At 39.1% G+C, this 24,846-nt stretch overlaps 1 protein-coding gene across 1 annotated transcript in view; it reads left to right on the top strand.

Moving 5' to 3' along the window:
• Positions 1-24,846, top strand: part of LOC127647452 (anoctamin-5-like) — a 50,430-nt gene that overhangs the window by 8,974 nt on the left and 16,610 nt on the right. Inside the window, exons 2-8 of the mRNA XM_052131708.1 lie at positions 6,852-6,913; positions 16,797-16,904; positions 19,578-19,646; positions 20,090-20,494; positions 22,081-22,196; positions 22,847-22,981; positions 24,177-24,282. Coding sequence (XP_051987668.1) covers positions 6,852-6,913; positions 16,797-16,904; positions 19,578-19,646; positions 20,090-20,494; positions 22,081-22,196; positions 22,847-22,981; positions 24,177-24,282 — 1,001 coding nt within the window. The remainder of the gene's footprint in view (positions 1-6,851; positions 6,914-16,796; positions 16,905-19,577; positions 19,647-20,089; positions 20,495-22,080; positions 22,197-22,846; positions 22,982-24,176; positions 24,283-24,846) is intronic.

Genomic DNA, 24,846 nt, shown 5'->3' with positions numbered 1-24,846 from the left:
GTTTTATTCCAGGGTTTTTGCTGAAAGTGGCGTTCTGAAATGTCATAAACTAACGCAGATTTCTTCAAACTGCTTAAGGGATTATGAGAAAGAGGTTTCACACACATGGGTGTCTCCCAGAGAACCTGACTTAATGTGGTCATGTAAATGCATAAGTAGCATTGTGTGTGTGCGTGAACAGACCGTATAACAAACGTAATAGGAGGAAGCCCAACAACAAGTCAGCACAGTGAAAGAATTCAACATTTCTGTAGTGGGAAATTGGGAAAATCCCTCACATTTGTGTATTAGTGCTAATAGATTGCGAGAATCTCTGAATTTTACGTAAGAGGGAAACCCCACATTGTAGTTTTCGGGTTGAGATAGAAAGCGAAGGAAACACACACAGTAAAAACTCTGTAATGTCTGGTAACAAAGCGAAGCAACAGAAAATAAAATAGCAAAGTAGCTTGTTTGTTATTTACACAAGTGTCGGAGGAAAATTATGTTGCTGTGGAGAAAGTTGCTTACTGACCGAGCTGCATGTAAACTGGAGTAAAGAGTCCTGTAAATACATACACCAATTTTGAGCCTTAAGCAGCTTTCTCGCAATATATGGCTTTCTGGTGTCCATGTAAAAGTAGTGAATGTTTATGTGTTTACTAGGAAATTACTGCAGCGTTTGTATTCAGACAACTGGTTTTATTACACTGCTGATTTTCCCACTCTGCTTTAAAGTATTACACAAAGGTGCCATTATCAAAGCCCTTTTTGTCCCAGAAGACCTAATCATCACCCATTATAGCATGATCAGAGGAAGCCTGCGAGACCACAGCACCTGCTAGCTCTGCTTGGAGCAAATATTGGTCTTTTCACAGAATGGAAAAGATAGAGACCAGGCCTATTTACACCTATATACCAAGTACAAGCGCAAAATCCAAGCAGATTATATATGTGAAGTTTTAAAGAGAAAGTGCACTGAAAAATGAAAATTCTGTCACCACTCACTCTTCAAAACCTGTATGATTTTATTCTGTACTCTGTAAGCCCTAACCTAATTTCTGGACAAATCAAGTTGTCTTAAAATTAAATATTATTTCAAATATCAAGTTTTGGGCTCATAACTCAAAATATGTATGTTCATTGTACTTATTTATCTTAAAAAATATATATAGACTTAAGATTTTAAGTGTTAATAACTAAAACATCTGAGTACAACATTTAGGCTTTGGGGAATACACATGAATACACACTCTTGAATTATTTAATGTTTCCTTGGTCAAAGAGGACTTATGGGGACATTTAAATAGTTGTTATTAAGATTTCATATTAGTTTTAGCTCTTTTGTAGTATTATTTATGTTGTTTTTTGGCAAATCATGTGATGACATCATTAGAATGATCTGTGTCCCTTTTGATAAAGTTTGACCCTGTTAATTTGTTGTGCATGGGCAACTGAAGTACAGGTATATCTGCATTTCTGTGGAGAATTACAGTACATTTATGTAAAGCAGTCAACGGAAAGGAGGAGGTGAGAACCGGCTTTTCAATATAAATAATATTTTAATGAGAACCTTAAAAGACAAACACACACACATGATGGACATGTCCATAAACTATCTCTCTCTCTCCCGCACAATCCTCCGCAGTCGGCCTTTATCCCTCTCGGAGGCTTGATTAGCCTGATAAGGGACTGGGTGTGTATAATCATAACACGGCCCCCGCCCTCCGCCCTGCCACAGTTTATTTAGTGCAGGGGTCCCCAAACTTTTTTCTATGAGGGCCACATCATTTTTCCTTTCTATAATGGAGGGCCGTAGTCTAACAGAAAATGGCATGGGCCGGAGTGATTTATTGTGGAGATTTTATTATGATTTTAAATGGATTTACAGTATTATGCCTCCTAATGCTAGATTAATTTATTATTTATGCACCATACATATCAAGTGATATATAGCCTATTAAAAGAGCATTACTACTATCGTAATGACATTTTTTCATATTCATTGCTATTGAAATCAAATTATTTACTTACTCATGCGTATTAGGCTAATCAGTGTGAACTATGTCCCCTTGACGCGCCAACCATACTAGGAGCTCCGTCAGTCGTGATGCTGGCCAGCTTAGACCAGTCTAGATCCAACTCTTCTATCGTTTGGCACACTTTACCAAAAATATCCTCCCCTGTCGTAGTACCTTTGAGACTTTTTAGGGCTGCCAGCTCCTCGGACACTTCAAAGTTTGAGCTAACTCCGCGAAGAAAAATGAGCAGCTGTGCCGTGTCCTGCACGTCATTACTTTCATCCAGCGCTAATGCAAAAAAATCGAATTCTTTCACCTTTTCCTTCAGCTGGGCATATTATACCCCATTTCTTCAATTCGTCTGGTGATTGTACTTGCGGACAGACTCACCGCATTTACGACGTCTTTCTTATCGGGGCACACCTCCTCCGCAACAGCATTCATACATTTCTTTACGAACTCACCATCACTGAATGGCCTACAGCAGGTTGCAATCAGTTTAGCTACCTGAAAGCTTGCTCGAATGGATGACTGGTTCAACTGGGTTTGCCGTACAAACATATTTTGCTGAGCAGATTCGACACTTTGTCTGCTCTCATTTGGCCTTGTAAACTCGCATACTTGTCTCTGTGGCGGGTTTCATAGTGTCGGCGCAGATTGTATTCTTTGAACACGGAGACTGTTTCTTGACAGATGAGGCAAACAGCCATTTCTTTGCATTGAACAAAAAAATAATCACTTGTCCACTTTTGGTTAAATACCCTGCATTCTGAATCAACTTTTCTCTTTCCCAACCATTTGGCCATTTTGTTGTCACTTTAAATTTTCTTGCTGGATCGCGTGCACCCGCTCGATCACGATGGAACGTTAATCCGGGTGAATCTAACAAATAATTTGGCTACTATAATAATTATAACTAAGGGAAATTTTATTTTGAAAGCCAATATGTATTATCAAACACAAATATGATATGATTAAAACATATTTAAAATTAAATTGTAAAAATATTTCTCTGCATGGCATTGTTCAGAGGGCCGGTCCAAATGTGGGGGCGGGCCGTATTCGGCCCGCGGGCCGTAGTTTGGGGACCCCTGATTTAGTGATTTGACCTAGTATAAGTTATAATCTTTTTATCTGAGCTTTGTAATTGAACAATGATCTAAATTTAATTCATTTCAATGTCTTGGTTAGTGTTGTAACCTCCGTTCCCTGATGGAGGGAACGAGACGTTGTGTCGATGTAGTGACACTAGGTGTCGTTCTTGAAGGCCAATGAGAATTGCCGAGTATAATTTGCATGTGAATCCCTCTGACAAACTGGAAGGACAGGCTCTATCTCACCCTTGCGAAGAAGGGTCGCGATCTCCGCATGCAGGGTGGCGGCGTTCTCACCCTGCACCGAAGTGATGCGGATGCCGCTGAACTGGGGCAGGCGCCTGGCAAATTTAATCGCGTAGACTAGTCGGATGGTCCTGGCCGGGTTGGAAAGCGGTAGCCACATGTCCAAGCTCCGGGCAAGGGGCACTAAGGGGACGATCGCATCTGACGTATCTGGGGGTGGGGCCTCGTGGCGGGGGGAGCAGGCGACATCGCGTTGGGAAGTGTTGCTTCAACCCAAGGCGGCTGTGCTGAGGGTGAGCTCAAAGCACTTTCCTTGCTCTGCGAAACCGGCGGGTTAGCAAATGAGAAGGAGGGCCGGGTGCGCAAAGGCGGGGAGGACGTGTTCGAGGGGCCCTGGCTGCGGGTGCTCTGTGTCTGGCGGCCATGACAACGGCGTCTGTGGACAATGACTACGTTACCAAAGGAGTGAGGAAACTGCTCTCTTTTTGACAGTGTGGGTAAGGGGTGCGGCGAACAAAAGAGAAAAGGAAATAAAGGATTTACCTCCCGGCCATCCAGCGGGGGATGGAGTGGTCTGGATACCAGCTCCGTAGCGGATGTCTCGCTCCCTCACTACAACCGCTCTGCTCCGAAGAAAAAATCTGAATGGAATCGCATTACAGCTCCTTTTATACCCATATGTCCGGGGGAGTGGTATGCAAATTCCACTCGCCAATTCTTATTAGCCTTTTCTCAAAGAATGGGAGGTGTTCGGGGCTCTCGAGCGACCCCCTAGTGTCGTTACATCGACACAATGTTGAGTGAGTGACAGAAGGGGAACTCAATTTATAAAGCAGAAACAAAAATATTCACATAGCAAATCAAAATGATTTTGTCACGAACGATGGTAGACACGAACACCGGTTGCTCCGATGTCCATGTGTTGCAAAAGTCGGGCTTTTTTAACAAAAATAGCACCATTGTGGATCCGGAGTGGCCGCTGCGTGCTACAGCGCCGCCATCTTGGATCAAACAACCTGTCCCTGAATGTCGACAAAACAAAAGAGATGGTTGTTGACTTTAGGAGAGCACAAGGTGAACACACTCCGCTGAACATCGACGGCTTCTCTGTGGAGATCGTCAAAAGCACCAAATTCCTTGGTGTTCATTTGGCGGAGAACCTCACCTGGTCCCTCAACACCAGCTCTATCACCAAGAAAGCCCAGCAGCGTCTCTACTTTCTTCGAAGGCTGAGGAAAGCACATCTCCCAACCCCCATCCTCACTACATTCTATAGAGGGACTATTGAGAGCATCCTGAGCAGCTGCATCACTGCCTGGTTTGGGACTTGCACCATTTCGGACCGCAAAGCCCTGCAGAGGATAGTGAGGACAGCTGAGAAGATCATTGGGGTCTCTCTTCCCTCCATCAAAGACATTTACAAAAAACACTGTATCCGCAAAGCAACCAGCATTGTGGACGACCAAACACACCCCTCACACAAACTCTTTACCCTCCTCCCTTCTGGCAAGAGGTACCGAAGCATTCGGGCCCTCACGGCCAGACTGTGTAACAGCTTCTTCCCCCAAGCCATCAGACTCCTCAATACTCAGAGACTGGTTTGACACACACGTGTCCTGAGTTGCACTTTAATTACGGTCACTTTATAACTGTCTGCTACCTCAATAACTGCTATGTGCATAGAACACTATCTCATAGTATGTTATGTTTACATTTTTAGAAACTGTTATCTTTTTGCACTACTGAGTACTGGTCGGCGCTGCACTGTCTATTGTCCTGTTCATTGTCAGTAATTTGTTGTACTGTCCTGTACTTTTTGCACATGTTTGCACGTGCACTTTATATAGGTATATATAGGTAGTTTATATAGGTATTTTATTTCGTTGCGTAGTCTCATGTGGTCCTATGTTGGTCCTTTGTTGTTTTTATGTAGCACCATGGTCCTGGAGGAACGTTGTCTCGTTTTGCTGTGTACTGTACTAACTGTATATGGTTGAAACGACAATAAAAACCACTTGACTTGACTTGAAAATGAGTCAAGTTTACTTGTGTCTAGTTAACTTAAATAGTTAAGTTCATATGAACACCAAGTTAAGTGAAATTCACTTTAATTTAATGGAGACACCATTACTTAATTCAATAGAGGAAACAAGGTTACTCTATCAATTCAACTAACTTTTTTTTTTTCAGTGTAGAACACAAGTTGTTAGGCAGAATGTTAGCCTCATCATTCACTTTAATTTCAGGCTATTCTTCTGCTTAACATCTCTTTTTGTGTTTCACAGGACAAAAATAAAATAATATGGGTTTATAACAACAAAAGGGCAAATTATTGGTGACTTGAGTTTACATTTTTGGGTGAATTATCTACTAAGTGTTTACTAGGTTTTGGATATTGAAGAAAAAACATGTAGAAAATGTTGTCTGGTTTTAAAATGTTTTCTTTCCACTCCTAACCATCTTACGGGTTAAGATGGCTGTGCTGTTCTGACGGGCTTCCGGAGGACCTTTCAGACAGGTACGGACAGAGCATCACTCATGTGCCGCTTGTCTGTCCGTCCTACACTCTGATATGCCCTGTTTTCTTATTCTCTGCTACTTTCCTCTTCATATACATTTCCTCTCATTTCTCTTATTTCTATTTATTATTTGGCATTTCATTATGCTTTGTCAGCATCTCAGAGACCATACTGTTACAAGTGTACTCGTCTGTGATACCGCATGTTTGGGGATGTGAGCCTTGCTCTAAATGCTACAGATGTTGAATATAATCTTGATGCCTTAATTCACTTTTTCATTCCAGTTCAAATGTCGGTTTCTCTTTATCTTCCTCACCTTCATCTGATCATTGCCTTATAGCTGTTAATTATGTTAAATATGTTGAGGTCTCTGCCAGTGCTGTAACGCTGGATATGAATATGTCTAGCTATGTCTTCCAGCCCTGCTGTCTGTTCAAATGCCAGCACAGACCCACTCTGTGATTATTTCTTTAGGATGTCCAGGTTGTGTTTTTAGCTACTCCCATCAAAAAGTTATACATGCATTGTAAGTGTTTTGGTGTAAAACTATATTAGAACAATGGCTGCTTGCATACAGTATTTAAGATACAGAGTGTGTAGGGTAGAGAGAAAATGAACAGCAGAGACAGAAATGTCACATACTACTGAATTTTGCAGTACTGTATTTTGTTAATTTGTTATATTTTACTATGTCAACTATAATTTAATATAATATTTGGTCACAGAAACCCCTTCCCATGCCTCTTGAAACACAGTGGTTTTGCTGTCTTACGAATACCTCTAGTTTCTACTTATCAGCATTTTTACTGCTCACGTTAGGCAGCCTTCCACAATGTGTGGGCAGGAAGTACTAAAAAAGCTTTTTTTATTTTTATGTAACAAATTTCTCAGAATGAGCAAGAATTCTTCAGTTTAGCCAAATTGCCATAAAGCACTTTTAGATGTGGTTCTGATATATGCTCATGCCATTTTTCCTTTTGTTTCTTGCACAGATAATAATGGCAGCATTAACTCCATCTCTGAACGAGAAACACAGCTGCCCGGTCACCGGGAGGTAAGATGTCGTACTCATTTCTTCCTGTTCGTTTCCTGTCATAGCTTATGGTTCAGGTCTTTTTTGTTGTTGTTGTTGTTGTTTCACAAGAAACCGAAACTGTGATGAATGGTATTTTGTTGTAACTTAGTCCATAGGTGTCAAAAGGTGTTTTAGTTCGTGTTCTGTGGTTGAGTTCCACAGAACACTGTTTTGAACATTTGTGTAAGGCTAGTTTAAACATTTGAACTTCTAAGTGGAGCACTTGAAGATAGGTCAAAAGGTTTGGAGAGGCTGTTTCTCTCACAACTACTCATGTGATTCAGTTAGAAGCTGTTTATTTTTATTACATGGATAAAGATGCTGATTTTTCCATTTGCACTAGAGATAGTGGGATCTCAGCTGAGGGAACATTGGGCCTGATTTACTAATGCATTAATTAACTGTTCTGCTGCAGCAAAAATGTAATGTTTCTACGTTTAAGTTATTTAAAAAAAATAGTTCACCCAAAAATGAAAATTCTCTCACCGTTTACCTTCATGTCTTAACAGATGTGTATGACTTTTTTTGTTCAGCATAATATAAATACATATTTTTTGTGAAGATTTTTCAGCTCTGTAGGTCCATAAAATGCAAGTGAATGGTTGCCAAAATCTTGAAGCTCCAAAAAGCACATATAGCAAAATAAAAGTACGACTCCAGTGGATTAATTAATGTATTCTGAAGCGAAACGCTAAGCGTGTGTAAGAAATAGATCATTATTTAAAATATTGTTTTTGAGGTCACGCATCTCGCATGACATAAGCATATTTGCAAGTTAACACGATAACTGACACATGAAATACGGAGAAATACGGAAGCGCAATATTGTTTACAACAGAGGAGCATAGATAATCATACATAGATGTCTCATTTGGCTGTATTGGATATGCCAACTACAGCGACATCTTGGAATGGTCAACCAGGAGAGCTGTTTGAATTGGTTTGAATGCAAGTGAATGGAGGAGATGCCTCAGACCGAGCTCCTTTCTCAGACCACTGCATAAACTGCTTTTTTGTGGAAACAGCGACTATGTTTACATGGACACCAAAAAGCAGCATATTGGGAGAAAGTGGGATATTGGGAGAAAACAGCATTCCCGTTTACATGCACTGTATAAGTGGCGTACTCTTTACTCCCGTAAACTTGGGGCTCTGTCAGTGAGCAGCATTCTCAACAGCAAAGTAATTTCTCCACGACACTTGTGTAAATTTCACACAACATCCGAAGAAGACTTCACTATTTTATTCTCTTTTGATTCGGTTCATTATCAGATATTCCAGAGTTGTTGCAGTGTTTGTTTCCTTCACTTTCTATTGCAACTAGCAGCTTAATTGCGCTGCAATAGTGGGGTTTTCCTCTGTGATGAGGAGGAGGGCATTGCTGGGCTGTGATGATGCACGCCTGGTGCTGTGTTGTCTAATTAGCGAGAGAAAGATAAGGAGGGGCTGGGACACTTGTTCGAAAGAGAGACATACATGCTGTGTGGATGCTTCTTTGTTTTGTTTGCTTCAAAGCATTTTTGTTATGTTATGCTTTAGTTATTCTCTGTCATTAAAGTTTACGTTGCTGTTCAGCCGGTTCCCGCCTCCTCCTTGCCCATGCTTTGAAAATCATTACATCCCCTTACGTAAAACTTTGGGATTCCCCCAATTTACAAACGCATATGCGGATGTTAGGGACAGTCAATATTTTACACTGGTGTGTATAAATGTGTATAGTTTATAATGAATGTGATTTTCCCACTGTACTTCTAGAAATGGTGAATTCTTGCTGCTGTGTTGACATGTTATTGGGCTCCATCCTATGATGTTTATTATCCGGTCTGTTCCATACATGTGCACTATTCAAACACCTGACAGAACGCAGCTTATTCTGCCACGCCCCTTTTTAGCGCTCCGCTCTTCTGAATTTTCACATCTAACTTCATGTTTAAATAGAAGCTACTGCAAAGAGCTGATCAAAATGGATTACATGTGAGAGCGCAGAAAGTATTTTTCACTAACAGTTGATGGTGTCAGTCTACAGCACCAATTTACTACATGAAAATGTGTGCTTTATGAGCAAAACATTAATGTAGGAAATGTATCCAAGATGTAATCAATATTTGTCAGTCGTATTCGACTTGCAGGAGCACAGAATAAAACACTGATGACATAAACACCTTTATTATTACCTTTTATTATTGAATAAAAGGTAATAATCAGCAAAAAGCATTTACTTATGGCTTTTTTGTTTTTTAATGTTTGAGTGTGAACATCATGACAATGTGATGTTAGAATTATGAACTAGTGATGTCAATACGCAATGATGTAATAGTACCGTTGAATCGTTTTCTTGAGCCGGTTCATGGAAACAAACTGTTTGAAAGAACGTGTTCGCGGAAATGAATCGGGCTTCCCATCACCACTAAAAGCATCAATAAGTTATGTCCTTGTTATATTTGTCTTGAATTTACGCTTTGCTACCCTGCTGGAAAGACCATCTTAACCAAGGGCAATTCCATGCTGGTCTAGGCTGTTTTTTTCTGATGGGTGCAGGTTTGGTGCTGGCCCAGCCAGTGGATTGTACTTGTAGTGCTGGTTAATCAAGAATGTCTGTCTATGCTAGTCAAAAAGCCCTGTTGGAACACCAGCATTCCAGCATCCCATGTTGTCCACCAGCATTCAAGATACAGGACACTATATGCTGGTGACCAGCTTGGCTGATCTTTTTCTGTTTTTTAGCAGGATAATGATATGTTCCTCATCATAGTGCAGTCACTGTTTTTTAGCAGAACCAAATGGTGCATTTTTAACTCAGAATTTCTGACAACCTGGGTGGAGATAAAAAATAACTGCATGGTTGTGGAATTACTCACCCCTGTGAAATCAGAGGGGCATACAGAGGTGAAGCTGTAGCACCACTCTGTAGAAAACCTTCTAAATTATGAAGTGTCACAATGAGTACCATTGTGATCTCAGGCCCACAACAGCAATGCAAGATTTTCACAAGAGAGGCTCCAGGCCAAAGCATCAAATTCTAGTAGACTTAACGAAATGGCTTCATAACTAGAATCATCTTCACCTAAATAGTATATTTCTCATCCATTTTAAACAGAAAAGGCTCTTTCTGTAAAGTACATTATTGTATAGACCAGAAGAAATGTGTGTCTAGTACTCTTACAAAGGCCATCTTTAAATAACTGCTTATACACTGTCACAAATGGAAGGACGGCTCTGCTTAGCACACATGCACTCTCTTACAGGGCCTAAAGGGATAGCTCACCCAAAATTCATTATTTTTCATTAAGGGATAGTTCACCCAGTCATTATTTACTTACCCTCATGTTGTTCCAAACCTATGTAACTTTTTGTCTTCCATGGCACACAATAGGAGATGTTAGGCTGTATTTTAATGTCAATCACCATTCACTCTCATTGTATGGAAAACAATGCAATGAAAGTGAATGGTGACTGAGACTAAAATTAAAATTAATAATGTGTATAAATAAACAGAAGTCATAAGGATTTAGAACAGTATGAGGGGTTACATTCTGTCTACACCAGGCACGTCCATTGACATGATGCACCACAACAGCTTGAGGCTGTCTGTTCACTTCGAAGCGTCCATTCTAAACAGTTTATTACATTTACATTTATGCATTTATCCAAAGCGACTTACAGTGCACTTATTACAGGAACAATCCCCCTGGAGCAACCTGGAGTTAAGTGCCTTGCTCAAGGGCCCAACAGTGGCATCTTGGTGGTGCTGGGGCTTGAACCCCCGACCTTCTGGTCAGTAACCCTGAGCCTCAACCACTGAGCCACCACTGCCCCATATTATTAGTCTTGTTGGCAGGAGTAGTGCCAGTGCATGCCGCGCAAAATGTAATGGGACATCTGCCTAATGTTGACAAAACACGGTGCAACACATCCAGTGTAGACCGCATCATTGATTGTTATGAGTTCTATTTGCTTTTTAGGAAACACGACACTCTCGCCAGTGTATGCAGGGTGTAAATGATGACAGAATTTTTAGTTTTGGTTGGACTATCCCTTTAACTCCCTTTCATGCGTTAACAAGGAGTTCTTCTAGTTGTCTGTAATTATGAGTTAACCACTCTTATCAGAGGTCTATATTACCATTGCAATTATTAGCCGTTTGTGATGAAGTCAAGCCCATTTGAAAGCCTGATAAATCATCATGTAGAGAAGCCAGGATTCCATGTAAAATATTGATTGAAAGCCCAATGTCCACTAGACAATCAGATGTAGATCCAATGCAAATAGTGCTCACAAATCTCCCATAGACTCCCAGAAAGGCATGGTGTCCAGACAGGACCCACTGTAGTTAGGGGGAGTGAACTGCTCTTATCAGAGGTCTCTAGCTGTTAGAGTTCTGCTAGAACTGCATGTGACACACATGTTATACAGTAAAGCCTGTTACCGCTAAAATTGGAGCACTTTATGCAAAATATTATGGCTCAAACTGAGGTATGGATACATTGTTCATGTTCAGGCCCTCGTGAGATCGTTACTTTTTAAGAGCTTGTTTTAAATTACGGTTTAAAGGGCTGAACATTACATTTGCTGTGCACAAATCGTGCACACTAACTGCTGCATGCAAAATGTTTTGTTAATATTAACTACATAGCTTAAAATCACATGTAGTAAAAAACATCCAGAAAATAACCATTAACACTACAATTCAATCCTCAGCTGATTGGATTAACATGGTGTATAATTTAAATTTAGGGTCCATTTTCCCTGATGGTAATGAAATGTTATGAAAACCCATACCTTGCTTTTTCTTTTACTCTCTTTCGATGTGTGTTTATAAGGAAGTGTGTTTGTGTGTGTGTGTGTATGTGTGTGTGTTTATGACAGAGATATGAGCCTTATGGGGCTTTCACACTGGGCACGTTCGATTCCGAGTGCGATTGGTCTGGTTTCACATTCACTTCATTTTATCGAACCCCGGTCCATTTGCGTTCATCTTACATCATCACAAACACGCATGGTGAACACAACACGACTCATCATACTTTATGTTTTTTGGTGCCGTTATGCACAACAGAGTGAACGACAACTGCGTATATGTGCGCTTCATGGTGTAACTAATCAGATGTCCAGGGGAAGGCAGTCTGCTGCTGCTCACAAATGCCGTTTTTTGAGGAGACAGCTGATTGCAATAATTCATTTGCATCTTTGTTTACACTGAAGGCTTGCGCTCATGTCCAAGGTGAAGTTATCGCCACTGCCATCTCCTATTATACCCTATTTTTATAACCTATAATAGTACTTATATACAGTATTAATAAGGTGAATGGATAGACAGACAGACAGACAGACCGTATTTATAGAGTTGATTGTACTTGTATGTCATTATGGTGTCATTACTTTTTTTGGGACTTTCAAGAATTTGTGGATCCTCATGTGTTGTCGAAACTAATGATGTCGTCATCGGCTAAAACACATGTGCAGGTAACTTTACTTCCTGAATGAGTGCGCACCCGAGTCCGAGTTGCTTTCACATGCACGTGAATTGCGCTACAGTTCCATTGCAACCGAACACCGACCACCTCCCACAGGTAGTCTTGGGATCGGTACCACGGAGTGCACCAAGGTCCACATGACAGCTTTCACATTACCAATTTTTCATGCGAACCGTGCGCCGTTTCGAACTAAACTGCCAGTGTGAAAGCACCTTTAAACACAAGCAATATATTTCTCACTCTGTTTTACCCCTCTTCAGAAATAACACAGATATGAAGACGCTAGTGCTTATGTACAATAGCTTAAAAGAAATACATTTTTTATGAGTGTAACAGGGGGGGCTGTTACTTTTTCAATGTGCTCAAACTACCACTGAAACAGTAAAATGTCTATACAAAAATAATTAACTAAGCTTGAAACTGTTTTTGCAACCAAATTGGCAAAATATCCAAATACGAAAGCTGAAATAAATGTGAGATTAAAAGTCAGACTGCAAATAACTGTGCCTGTAGCCGCCGAACACTGCGCTTGACAGTGGAGGTTTTACATTTCATACTCTGTCAATCACGTACATTACCGTTTCAATTATTGAGCATTTGTCGCGAAGTCCAGCCCATTTGGGAGCTCGACCAATCATCATGTAGAAAAGCCAGACTTCCAGGTGGGACAGAAAAATATTGATTGAGAGTCCAATGTCCAATAGGCAATCAATGCAGATCCAATGCTAATTGTGCTCCCAAAGACTCCCAGAGAAGCATGGTGTCCAGACGTGACCAAAAATGGCACGTTTAGAGCCTCCCATCCAATGAACATTGATCTTTATTTCCCTGAAATCTAGTGTTACTGGTATCTGCCATAGACTAGTGATGGAAATATCTGATTATTATTCTGACTTGAAACTTTGAATCTCATTCAGCAAAATGAGCAAATCTTGATTCAAGTTATTTTGTTCATTGTCACGCGAATTGCATAGGCTCTACAGGAAACAGAAATGATAAATTCATCCCCCAATACTCAGCGCTACTCGCTGTAACGCTACTTCGCTTAGCACAGAAAACAAACGATTCATTCATGAGTGTCCATTTTTATACATTTTTCTCTTTACAGCTTACATTTCAATAGTTACTTTTATTGTGATCAATACATGTCAGTGTGACAATAAATGGCATTTTTAAATCATACAGATTGTCAAGAGAAATTATATTCATGTAATAAATGCAGGAAGTGTTTACAAGATATTCTCTGCAAAGTACAAAATTAAAGTAAATGGATGGATGGATGGACATAAATCATAAAACAAGGGTATTCATAATAAAGAAAAACTAAATTACAATTGTAACGGGTAAGGATGACGCGGGAGCTGGCTGAGCAGACAATGAAACTTTTAATGACTTAAATCAACTTAAACACGCAGCAGCCACGTGTGTCTCTCTCTCGAACTGGCATCTCCTCCTCATCTTTAACACCCTCTCGACTGATTAGAACAATTCAGGGTGGGCGTACATCCTCACGGCCCAGCCATGCCTTCCTCCTCGTCACTCTCCTCCACTGCCCGATCGGGGAAACCTCCTGCATGACGTACTCCCCTCCCTTTCTGGAGGGGTGTTGCCCTTCCGGCCATCCTTCTGCCAGCAGGTCTTCCCCGCCTCTCTAAAGCCCTGGGAGAGATGAGGGAAGGGAGAGGAGAGAGGGAAACAATGAGGGGGAGAGACAGTGAGAGAGAGGATAGAGAAAAACTTGCTCGCTGGTCCCCGGACATGTCGTCGCCTGGTTTTTGTAGTTTATGATATTTTCTAAAGAGAAGATAAGTTGTAAATCCTTTATAAAAAATTTCGGACTGGGTTTTTCCCATTACTGTATACAGAAGAAGTGTAAATTATTAACTGTGTATTTATTACCAGATGAAATGTTGTGGAAAAGAATCATCATGACATAAATATTCTCAAAGTTACAAGTTGCAAGAAATAAAGAAGCCAAAATTTATAGGACCAGAAATGCTTTCACATTTCACATGAGATCAATAGTGATCAATGTTTTTTTTTCCTAAGGGAGCAGCATTGGGAGAAAAGGTGCCTCCTGACCAGTAATGCTGATTAACAAACTACCTGTCTAAACTGAGTGTGCCTGTCAGCTCTCTCCCATGTATTAGTGGTCTTTGACTTCTTAATTCACAGCGGCCCCTAATTTATTAGTTTATTAGGTTTCACTGATCCTTTCTCTGAAAGGCCTTATTTAGGCATGTATGCCAAGCACACAAGCATTTTTGTGACTTAACTGTCTTGGCTTACCATAAAGTCTGGGGAAGCATTTGTTTGACTACAGTTGGTATTTTCCCCTCCTCTGCATCTGTGTGACTTTTATGGATGATGTGGTATGTGTTTGTAGTTCTCAATAGCAAACCGTGCAATAGTTTCTCTCTCTGTCAACAAAACCAACAGGTCTGGCTTTACCTCAAAGACATGTTTGTACTTGCCTATGATGTTTGATATAGTACTAGTATGCGTTTCCTGAAGTTCCTTCCATTTTCCAGGTTTTGTTTAGTCTCATGCTTGATTTTATTAATGAATTAAAGTCATTTTTTAATGTAAATAGATTTGTATTGGCTCTGAGTGTGTCACAAATAATTTTTCAGTTTAAAATACTTACAAAAAAGTTCCAATGGTATTTCCAACGTTTTTTACGATGTAAAATTGTAATACCATGGTAGTCTTTGAAGTGCCTTGGAGTACCAATAAATCAAATTGTATTTGTAAGGGAGCCATTCAGTACCATGGCATACTGTATATCAAAGTACCTTGGTATTCCCATCATTACATGATATCATTATACATGGTTATAATTAAAAGTGCAATATGTAAAATGTTCATGTAATATTTGCATTTATTTTTGCCAATGTGTGAACGTCTTTTAACACAACTTAAAAAATGAGCCCTTCCCAGACTTCCTAGGTTGCCTATTAAAGCCTGTAGACTGATTTCCATGTGGCGGGAGCGGGTCGGTTTTGCCGGGAAAATCCAAAGGATATGAAATTTATGCGCACTCCCGAGAGCCTTGCTTCAGACATTAGCTTCTCTTCTGCTATTCAACAGCATCAACAGACAGTCTGCTCCACTAGATAATGTTATCTTAGAGATGGAATCCAGCAAACGTTCGGCTCCCAGCACAACACTGACTCCTACTCAAACTCGGAGAAAGCCAAAAAAAAATAAATCTACTGAATCCCGTCTGGCTAAGCGGGAACGTGATCTTGGTCGAAAATTTGAGTGAACATCGGCAGGGCATTTGATTCCTGGAGGGATCTTCATTCATTTTTGGGGATCAAAACCAACCCTGAATTGGCGTTCTTCTTATTGGACAGGAAAGCTTACATAACTGGTAAGCATGTGAAATATAGTGCCATAAGGATTGATCTGTGTCATTTTAGCTAACTTGATCTTGCCTGCTAAAGCTGACGATTTGCAAGCTACTTTGCTTCATAACTTTCAAATAATTTCAATGATCTTCTCTTTATACTAAAAGTCAGGTAAACAGCATAAATTTAAGCAAATACGCTGGTTTCTCTATCGTAGTACAACATATGACATACAAAACATAAAATAATGCAACATAACAGTGCAGTGCAACATAAACTGTCTGGTATAGTTCGGTAGTATGTAGCTGTGTATCAGTATGCTATGTTTTAGTCTCAATGTTTGTAGTAAAACAATCATAACTGTGTAATTTTAATTATGCTACCTCATCTGTCAGCATGATGCCAGTGAATCACGTTCAGTCTATGTATGTTACGTTTTTGTTTTGGATGCTCGCTCGCTCACGTCCCTATGGAGTGTGTGCACGAGCAACAGGTAGCTGGCTGCAGTTCACTTAATGGCCACAGGTGTCATTAATAACAAGAGTTTCTGAACCTTACATACTGCACCTTAAAACGTTTACTTATTCTTGCTGCCACAGTGTGTTTTTGTAAAGGAAGGTGGACAGCAAATGTTTGTGTTTTTCATTCATATTTGTACATCACCATTCTCCTTACACTGTTAGATTGCACGTTTGCAGATGTAACCTCTCTCTTCTTTGCTATGGTTTAATCTTCACATCTGACAGCAGCTCCTCCTGTAGCCTCTCATGCTGTCATTGTGCTATTTCTGCAGTGCTAGTGGGATGATGTTTTACTCAGATTTCTCTCACTACACTCACTACTCTGTGCACTACAGTGCATTATTATGCAGTATATTTCATGACCATCCGAGTCTGTTGGTGTGTTGTCATCTGGAAAAATAAATACCCTTACAGTTGATAGAAAACACATGCGTCATGTCCCATTTTGTTCAAAGGCTCTATGTTCTCGTATGGGAAGGTATGTTCTTGATTTCAATCTCAATTTTTCCTGTAGATTGACAAGTTTGGGCAAAACCGGGACTCTGTGTACTTCAGGGATGGTGTACGTCGCATCGATTTCGTCCTGTCTTATGGTGACGACAAGGATGGGGACAAGAGAGCGGTATGCAACAAATACCACAAATACACATATATACAGTACATGCCTGCATCAATTGCACAAATTGGGAGTATTTGGGAAAACTGTTTTAAAACAATGTTCATTTATGCAGTTCTATTTGGTGATGCTAATGGTACAGAAATTGTGTACTTCACCTTTAAGCACAATGATTTGCTTAATATTGCACGCTGTTTATAAAAATAGCTGGGTGAGGACCAGTATGTAGGTGTTACAGGACTAGATTGTGATTAGGGGTGAGATGTCTTCTGGGTCATATGGTACAGTGAGAAGAAGGGGAAGTGGCTGACTGTGACTCAGTCAGATTGATGCAGTTGCACAATGCACTCTGAATGCAGAAAAGAGATTGCATAAAAAGAGATCAAAGGTCATCCACATTTCTACCGCCAGACCCTTCATTCTGCTCAGTGATTGAGAACACTAAAGGGTTTGGTGATTAATCTGTTTGATCCTCTATGGTGTAGCATCTGTTTTCTACTGATGGTGGTGAGGTGATGCACGGTCAGGCTCTCTGTTTAATGAAGGTCATATCCCTTGAGACACCTGCTTGAGGTGGTTTTCCATAAGACGAGGTAGCCATAGGTCACCAATGCTTGTGGGAAATACAAGTTTTCTCTAAAGACTTGTTTACAACTCTAAGAACCTTAAATGTCAAGCTATTCCCAGAGCCAAAGCTGAATGAAACAGTAACTTAAAAAATTATCAGAGACTTTTGGGTTGATGCAAAAGACATGAATGATATTGTACTGTGATTATGTTTGTTTATGTGTGTGGTCCAGGGTCAGAAATCAACTAGGACTTTGGGCAAACTTCACACCAAAAGTGACAATAATTACAATAAAATATGTCTTGGTAAAAAATGTGCCCTGTAGTGAATGCCAGTTTTTATTTATTTTATGATTTTATGATTTATACATTGTGTTTTTATACTATATGTTGCATTTAAGGGATAATGTACCGTCAACTGGTCATTATCGAAAAATAAACCCTGACGGGATGTTCATATAGTGTATCATAGTCTTGTATCACTCTGACGGGGTGATATATTTTGTGATAAAGACATGCTAACTATACATTATCTTGCTTATTACACAGCTACCAACAAAATTCAGAATTAAATGGACATGAAATATTGATATGAGTTGAAATTATTTTATAAGTTTTTATAAGGAAATCACAGAGAGATACAAGAAGTAGAAAAGATGACTTGTCATACACAGACTTTATGCTCACTGCTGGATGGTGCGATTGACCAATAAGAATGAAGTATTCCAGAGAGCTGTATAATAAATGTATGCATTGAATTGTACAATAGATATGTAGCTTTTGATGTATTTAATTTTTATTCGATTTAGACCTATCTAATTATGGGTTTAGTACCTCTGCTGACACAGTTGTGACCTGTAGTCACTGTCTCAGAGGACAGTTTGATGGAAGTGTAGCTAATATGAAGTGGTTTTTGATGACACCCAAAATTGATCAGGAAATAATCCCAACAACTCCAAAACTTTAAACAACGAATCTTGGTAGACTGTAGAGAACTGTGTAATCTAGAGAACAACCATTTAACCCTTCGTTAAGCCCTGCCTTAAAAGCGCTTCTGACCAATCCTGTTTTAGCAACTGTTGCCCTGCCCCCATTTCTCTGACATGCATTTTCTATTTTCCAATGAGAGCCTATGGAAGTAATGTGTGTTTGAGTACTTTTAAGTGGTATTTTATAAAAATAATCCCAAAAACTTAAAACACGTTGTTGCCGGGTAATTTTTTAAAGAGACACGAGTTGATACATGCAGTGTAAATAACTTTAAATAAATCTGGAGATGATAATGTTATGGATTAGACCGTGTCAGCCCTCATTCCAAAATGAACAAATAACATATGCAATGACACCTATATTTGCAAGGTACAAGGTAAATTGAACATGAATTAATTTATATATTGAATCAAGTCATAGTAAATTAACAGTTACAGAATCAAAATGAGTGTGTTATGAGATGTTATAAACAGCTCTTTTTCACTTTTGCTAACGTTATTAGATGTGTAATCGCTATTAAATTAACTTTTCAAGTGACAATAATCGTTTGCCTTGATTCTGATTCACAGTCTCCACAGTTTTAAATCATATTACTGTGTAATTTAACAATTTATTTGACAAAAAACTTTAATTATGCATTACAATATCACTCTTCATACCAGCCCATGTTAAAATATGACCCATTCTGTTTATGAGACTATTTAGCTAAAAACCACGATGTTCATGGTAATCTCCCATTCATTCCTATGGGGAGTTCTGCAGAGCTTGTCAGAGTGAGCAACCGTAACTAATGGGGGAGGAGTGAAGTGTCAATTATACATTCTAGCAAAGTGTTTATTGTATTTCTTGTGGGTTATTTTCTGCTACTTTCGTATGTGATGTTGATTTATTTTATTAGTAAAAGCTGTAATTGTTGAGATCATTGTTTTGTTATCTGTGAAAGATGTAATTGTTCAGTTGTACATTTTAATTAGTTGATTCAACTGAAGTATTTGACATAAATGGTTGACACGATGTATTTTGTATATTTAGAAACAATGGATGCTTTTGAAGTAAAAAAAAAAAAATGCCCCTGAGAATTAATTCCAGATGGCTCTGACACTGATGTGATCTGTCTTCCAGGAGAGAAGAAAAGAATTCGAAGCCAACCTAGAGAAGGTTGGTCTTGAGCTGGAGACTGAAGACAAATCGGTGAGTTGTTGAACTAAGAGCCACAGATGCCCCCTCATGGTTGCATTGCTATTATGCATCTGTTACTGTATACTCCTCTCATGTCCAATATCAGTGCCGATATCTTTCTCTTTGTTGTTAGTAATGCTTTACATAAAATAACAAAACTATGGTAAATTGTCTGCACTTATATAGCGCATTTTAAAAAGCAGTTTAGCAGTGTTTTTTTTAGCAGTTCCAAAGCGCATTACACTGACTCATTCACCCATTCACACACACTCGCACACCAATAACAGTAGAGCTGCCATGCAAGGCGCTAGCCTGCCATTGGGAGAAAATGGAGCACAGTAAACACTTGCATTGCTTCAAGATGTCTTTATTGTGATTTATGCATACAATAAACTTGTTAGATATTCAATAATCACGAATGACAGTTCTCTACTCCACAATATCTCTTAATGCAGGAGTCTGATGATCGTAAGACATATTATCTGAAGATCCATGCTCCATGGGAAGTGTTGGCCACCTATGCTGATGTGCTAAAGATCAAAGTGCCCTTTAAAGAAAGTGACATTCCCAGAGCACGAGACGTTCCGTTGGAGTTGCTTACACATCCTTTCCAACTACCGGAGCACATCATGAGGCCAGAACCGGATTACTTCACTGCACCTTTCGATAAGAGCAAGGTCGACTTCTTCCTTATTGATGATAAGGATACATTTTTCCCTCCCTCCACCCGCAACAGGATTGTGTACTACATCCTCACCCGCTGCCCTTACTACAAGGAAGACCGTAAGGAGAAAGATAAGACGGGAATTAAACGATTGCTAAGCAACGGCACTTACACCTCAGCCTATCCGCTCCATGACGTGAGTCACCAGCATATGTTTTGTTTTAGATGCTGGTCTGCTGGTGTCCCAGGCTTTTTAACTACACTGAAAAAATAAGATGTGGTGGATTTACTTAAAATGCATGTGTAGCATTTTTGCCTCACACTTTTTAAGTAAATTCAACTTGTGGTAATTTTATGTCAACATAACTTGAAAGTCTTTGTTAGTTATACTCAAAAGTATGAGTCCATTTGACTTTATTTACTTAAAAAAATGTCACACAAATAGGATTTTACAACTAAAAGAAAGCTGTAAATTAACATTTTACATTATTGCTTGTTCTAAATATATTTGGCTAAAAAGAATATAATGACTGATTGTTAGTCGGTCATTAAGTAAATGTGATTACAAGAAGTGTGAGTGAAATCACACTTCAGCTATGCACATTCGCACACACAAGAAGTAATTACATGGATTGAACAGGGTCCAACTTCACCAAAGTGAACACTAATCAACACTAACCCTAACGGTGACTTCATACAAAACAACTATTTACAGTAAAATTAAAACCAATAATACTAAAAAGAACTAAAACCTATTTGAATCTTAATGACAACTCATTAATGCTAAACATGATTAAATTATTCAAGGCCAATGGTTTATTGGAATTCCCCACAACCTTGGATTTGTTTTAGTTAGCAGTACTTAAAATCTTATTGTATGTCTTTTTAAGCCTAAGAAGTGAGAGGAACATAGATATTTGAGTTGACTATATGATTACTTTCATATATACTTTCTTATATTTCAGCTATAATTGAGATTTTGTGTGAGATGCATATTAAGAAAATATTATAAATATAAAGTTAAACATTTTACAGAATAATTTTCATTTCTGAGTAGATGCTATTTATTTTCTTAAATAATGGTTTTTGAGCCAACAACAAATTTTTTCAGTGTAGTTTAAAAGAATATTTGGGGTTAAGCTCAATTGAATGTACTTTTGGCATTATGTTGTATGTGCTCACTGTTTCAAAATGATATGCATGTTAACATGATTTAACCTATTCTGTGTAAATTTGTATCCAAGTTTACAATTTTGTTGCCATGACGACATTTCTGAAAAACCCTAAACCAGCTGTAAAAATTATAATTAAACAACATTACAGCTGAAATAACACACAACATTTAACAGATTAATTAATTTAAGTGCTTTTAGGAAATTATAAACTTTTTTATACTGGCCACATTCATTTCCATTGTAAGTCTCTCACTGTAACCTCGATTTAAAGAAAAGAAAGGACGGGTCAAAAATGTTTTTTGTAGTAATCAACATTTGCTGTGGATTGAGTAATTACATTGTATTGAACCCGAAATATTCCTTTAACCAGCAAGCCTTTCTTTGTCAATCGGCTTTACAAGTAGGGCCATGGTAGTTGGCCAGCATTTTTTTTCTGGTGAACAACATGGTCCACGAGCTACACCAGCACTAACCAGCATACACCACACCAGTCTGAACCAGCATGGAAATTCATGCTGGTGTAAGCTGTTTTTTATTATACAGGGTTATAGCTCCAGTAATATCTAGCACTAGCAGTGCTGTAATCTGGTTGCTGTTCGCTCCCCAGTGTCAGTATTGGAAGAAGGCACAGGACATGCAGTGTGAGAGTGAGCGGTTCCACCTGTATAAAAACTGGGCTCGATTCCTCTGCTTCTACAAGGAGCAGCCACTCAATCTTATCAAGTGAGGACACTGCAGACACATTGCTGTGCATACATAACATGACACCTGACAAAGAGTGCTGTAAATGATTGTCTGGTCATTTACCTTTAAGTGTAAGTAATGTCAGGATCTGGGTCCTGGGCAGCTCAGTGAGTATTGACGCTGACTACCACCTCTGGAGTCGCAAGATCGAATCCAGGGCGTGCTAATTGGCCCGGTTGCTAGGGAGAGTAGAGTCACATGGGGTATCCTCCTCGTGGTCGCAATGAGTGGTTCTTGCTCTCAATGGGGCGCGTTGTAAGTTGTGTGTGGATCACGGAGAGTAGCATGAGCCTCCACATGCGGAAAATCCGTGCTGACATGCAAAATTAGCCACGTGATAAGATGCGTGTATTGAATATTTCAGAAGCAGAGGCAACAGAGACTTGTCCTCTGCCACCCGGATTGAGGTGAGTAACCATGCCACCACGAGGACCTAGTAAGTATTGGGAATTGGGCATTCTAAATTGGGAGAAAATGGGATCAAATAAAAATTATTAAAAAAAAAGTAAAGTCAGGAGCAGATGTTTATAAATAATTAGACTGCTGATTACAATCGTAGGAGATGTGTTTCTTCTAGAGCAGAATATGAAACCATTGAATTACAATTTCTGTTTGTATCATTGTCACAGGAAGTACTACGGTGAGAAGATTGGTATCTACTTTGCCTGGCTGGGCTTTTACACAGAAATGCTGTTTTTTGCTGCAGTCATGGGGGTGATCTGCTTTGTTTACGGTGTGCTCAGTTACGATGACAACATCACAAGGTCAGTGGCACGGATGGGTATATGGGTTCAGGATGAATACACATCTTTACCCTCAATATTGTTGATTTATATTTCTTTAAAGGAATGTTCCAGGTTCAATACTAGTGAAGCTCAATCATCAGCATTTGTGGTATTATGTTGAGTACCACAAACATTTATTTTGACTCATCCTTTCTTTAAAAAGAAAAAACATCAAGGTTCCAGTGAGGCCCTTATGAATTGAATGGGGCCCATTTTTGAACATTAAAATACTCTCTCTTTTTCAAAAGTTTAGCCACACAACATAAACAACATGTGTGTAAACATGATTTTAGTGTGATAAAATCACTTACTAACCTTTTCTGTGTAAAGTTATAGCCAGTCATTTACAACTTCTTTGCCATGATGACGTAATATCAACAAATCCTAAAACAACTGTAAAAACGACAATGACAATTTAAACAACTTAACAGCTCAAATAATACAGAAGTTTTAACAGAAGAATTCATTAAAATGCTTTAATAATATAATAAGGTTCACATTTCTGTGTTTAAACCCTCCAAAAATTGGCCACATACACTTCCACTGTACCTATTCACTTCTATTGTAAGTGCCTCACTGTAAATTCAGTTTTTGCTTTTTTTTAAAGAATAAATACATTTTTGTGGCAATCAACATTTTGCCACAAATGCTGTCAGTTGAGCTTAACTTGTATTGAACTTTAAGATGCTCTTTGAATATGGCTTGTGTTGCAGCTTTAAAGGGATAGTTCACACAAAAAGCGGAATTCTGTTTTACTCGCACTGATGTTGTTCCAAACCCATATGATTTCTTACTTCCTTGGAGATGTTTATAGCCTCAGTCACCATTTATTTTCATTACATCTTTTTTCCATAAAATGAAAGTGAATGCTTGCTGAATCTAACATTATCATTCTGCCTAACTTTACTTTGTTTTACGGAAGAACGTCATACAGATTTGGAACAACATAAGGGTAAGTAAATAATGACTGAATTTTCGTTTTTGGGTGAACTAGTGGATTACAAAAGGGATTTGTTGAGTTTTCCATGATATGTTAATGCTGTTAAGATGCAGTCACGTTGCCCACAGAGGAAGTGAGTTTTTGGGCATATTCAGTTCTGTATTTCATGTAATATTCCTGCTTTGTCACTCCCCCTCCCTTCCTGTGTGCATGTATGTGCGTGTGTGTTTTCAGTAAGGAGATCTGTGACCCAGAAATTGGGGGGAAGATTGTCATGTGTCCACTCTGTGATAAAAAGTGCAGCTACTGGAAGCTCAATTCAACTTGTCTGTCCTCTTGGGTGAGAAAGAATGTTCTGGATACACTTAGTGGCCATGTTTACATGCAACCAAATATTCTGTTTAAAATCTGACTGACAGCTCAATCGGATTGAGAATTTTAGACCTAAAATAATCAATTAAAATAAAAATATTAGCCATGCAAATGTTTGAGTCCGACTACTTTCTCAATCATATTCAAAATACCTTGTGCTCATGTGCAGAGATGTGGTGCGTATGTATGTTTATACATCATACTCTTTGCGGGAACCTGCAAAGCAATGACAAAACGCATTATTGAGAGTATATACGCTGGCCCAAAAGTGGTTGATACTCCACTGTATTCTCCCCATCTACATTCTCGGAAGGCGCTCTGACGGCTGACAGAGGCCCAGAGAAACGTTAAGCCCCGTGGCATCGGAGCACCTTACTACGTTCCTGCCTGCGGTTAGATTAGAGGAGGAATGTACATGAGGCAAATACATGATAAAGTCAGACATGGTATTAGACACAGCTTCTAATTCTTCGTTTGCCAAGTAGAGTAACATAAGAAGAAAGCTTTTCTGGCATATTTTTTATTTGATATC

Source organism: Xyrauchen texanus, chromosome 1 (assembly GCF_025860055.1).
Source record: "Xyrauchen texanus isolate HMW12.3.18 chromosome 1, RBS_HiC_50CHRs, whole genome shotgun sequence".
Classification (NCBI taxonomy): domain Eukaryota; kingdom Metazoa; phylum Chordata; class Actinopteri; order Cypriniformes; family Catostomidae; genus Xyrauchen; species Xyrauchen texanus.
This window is presented reverse-complemented; position numbering and strand designations above follow the sequence as displayed.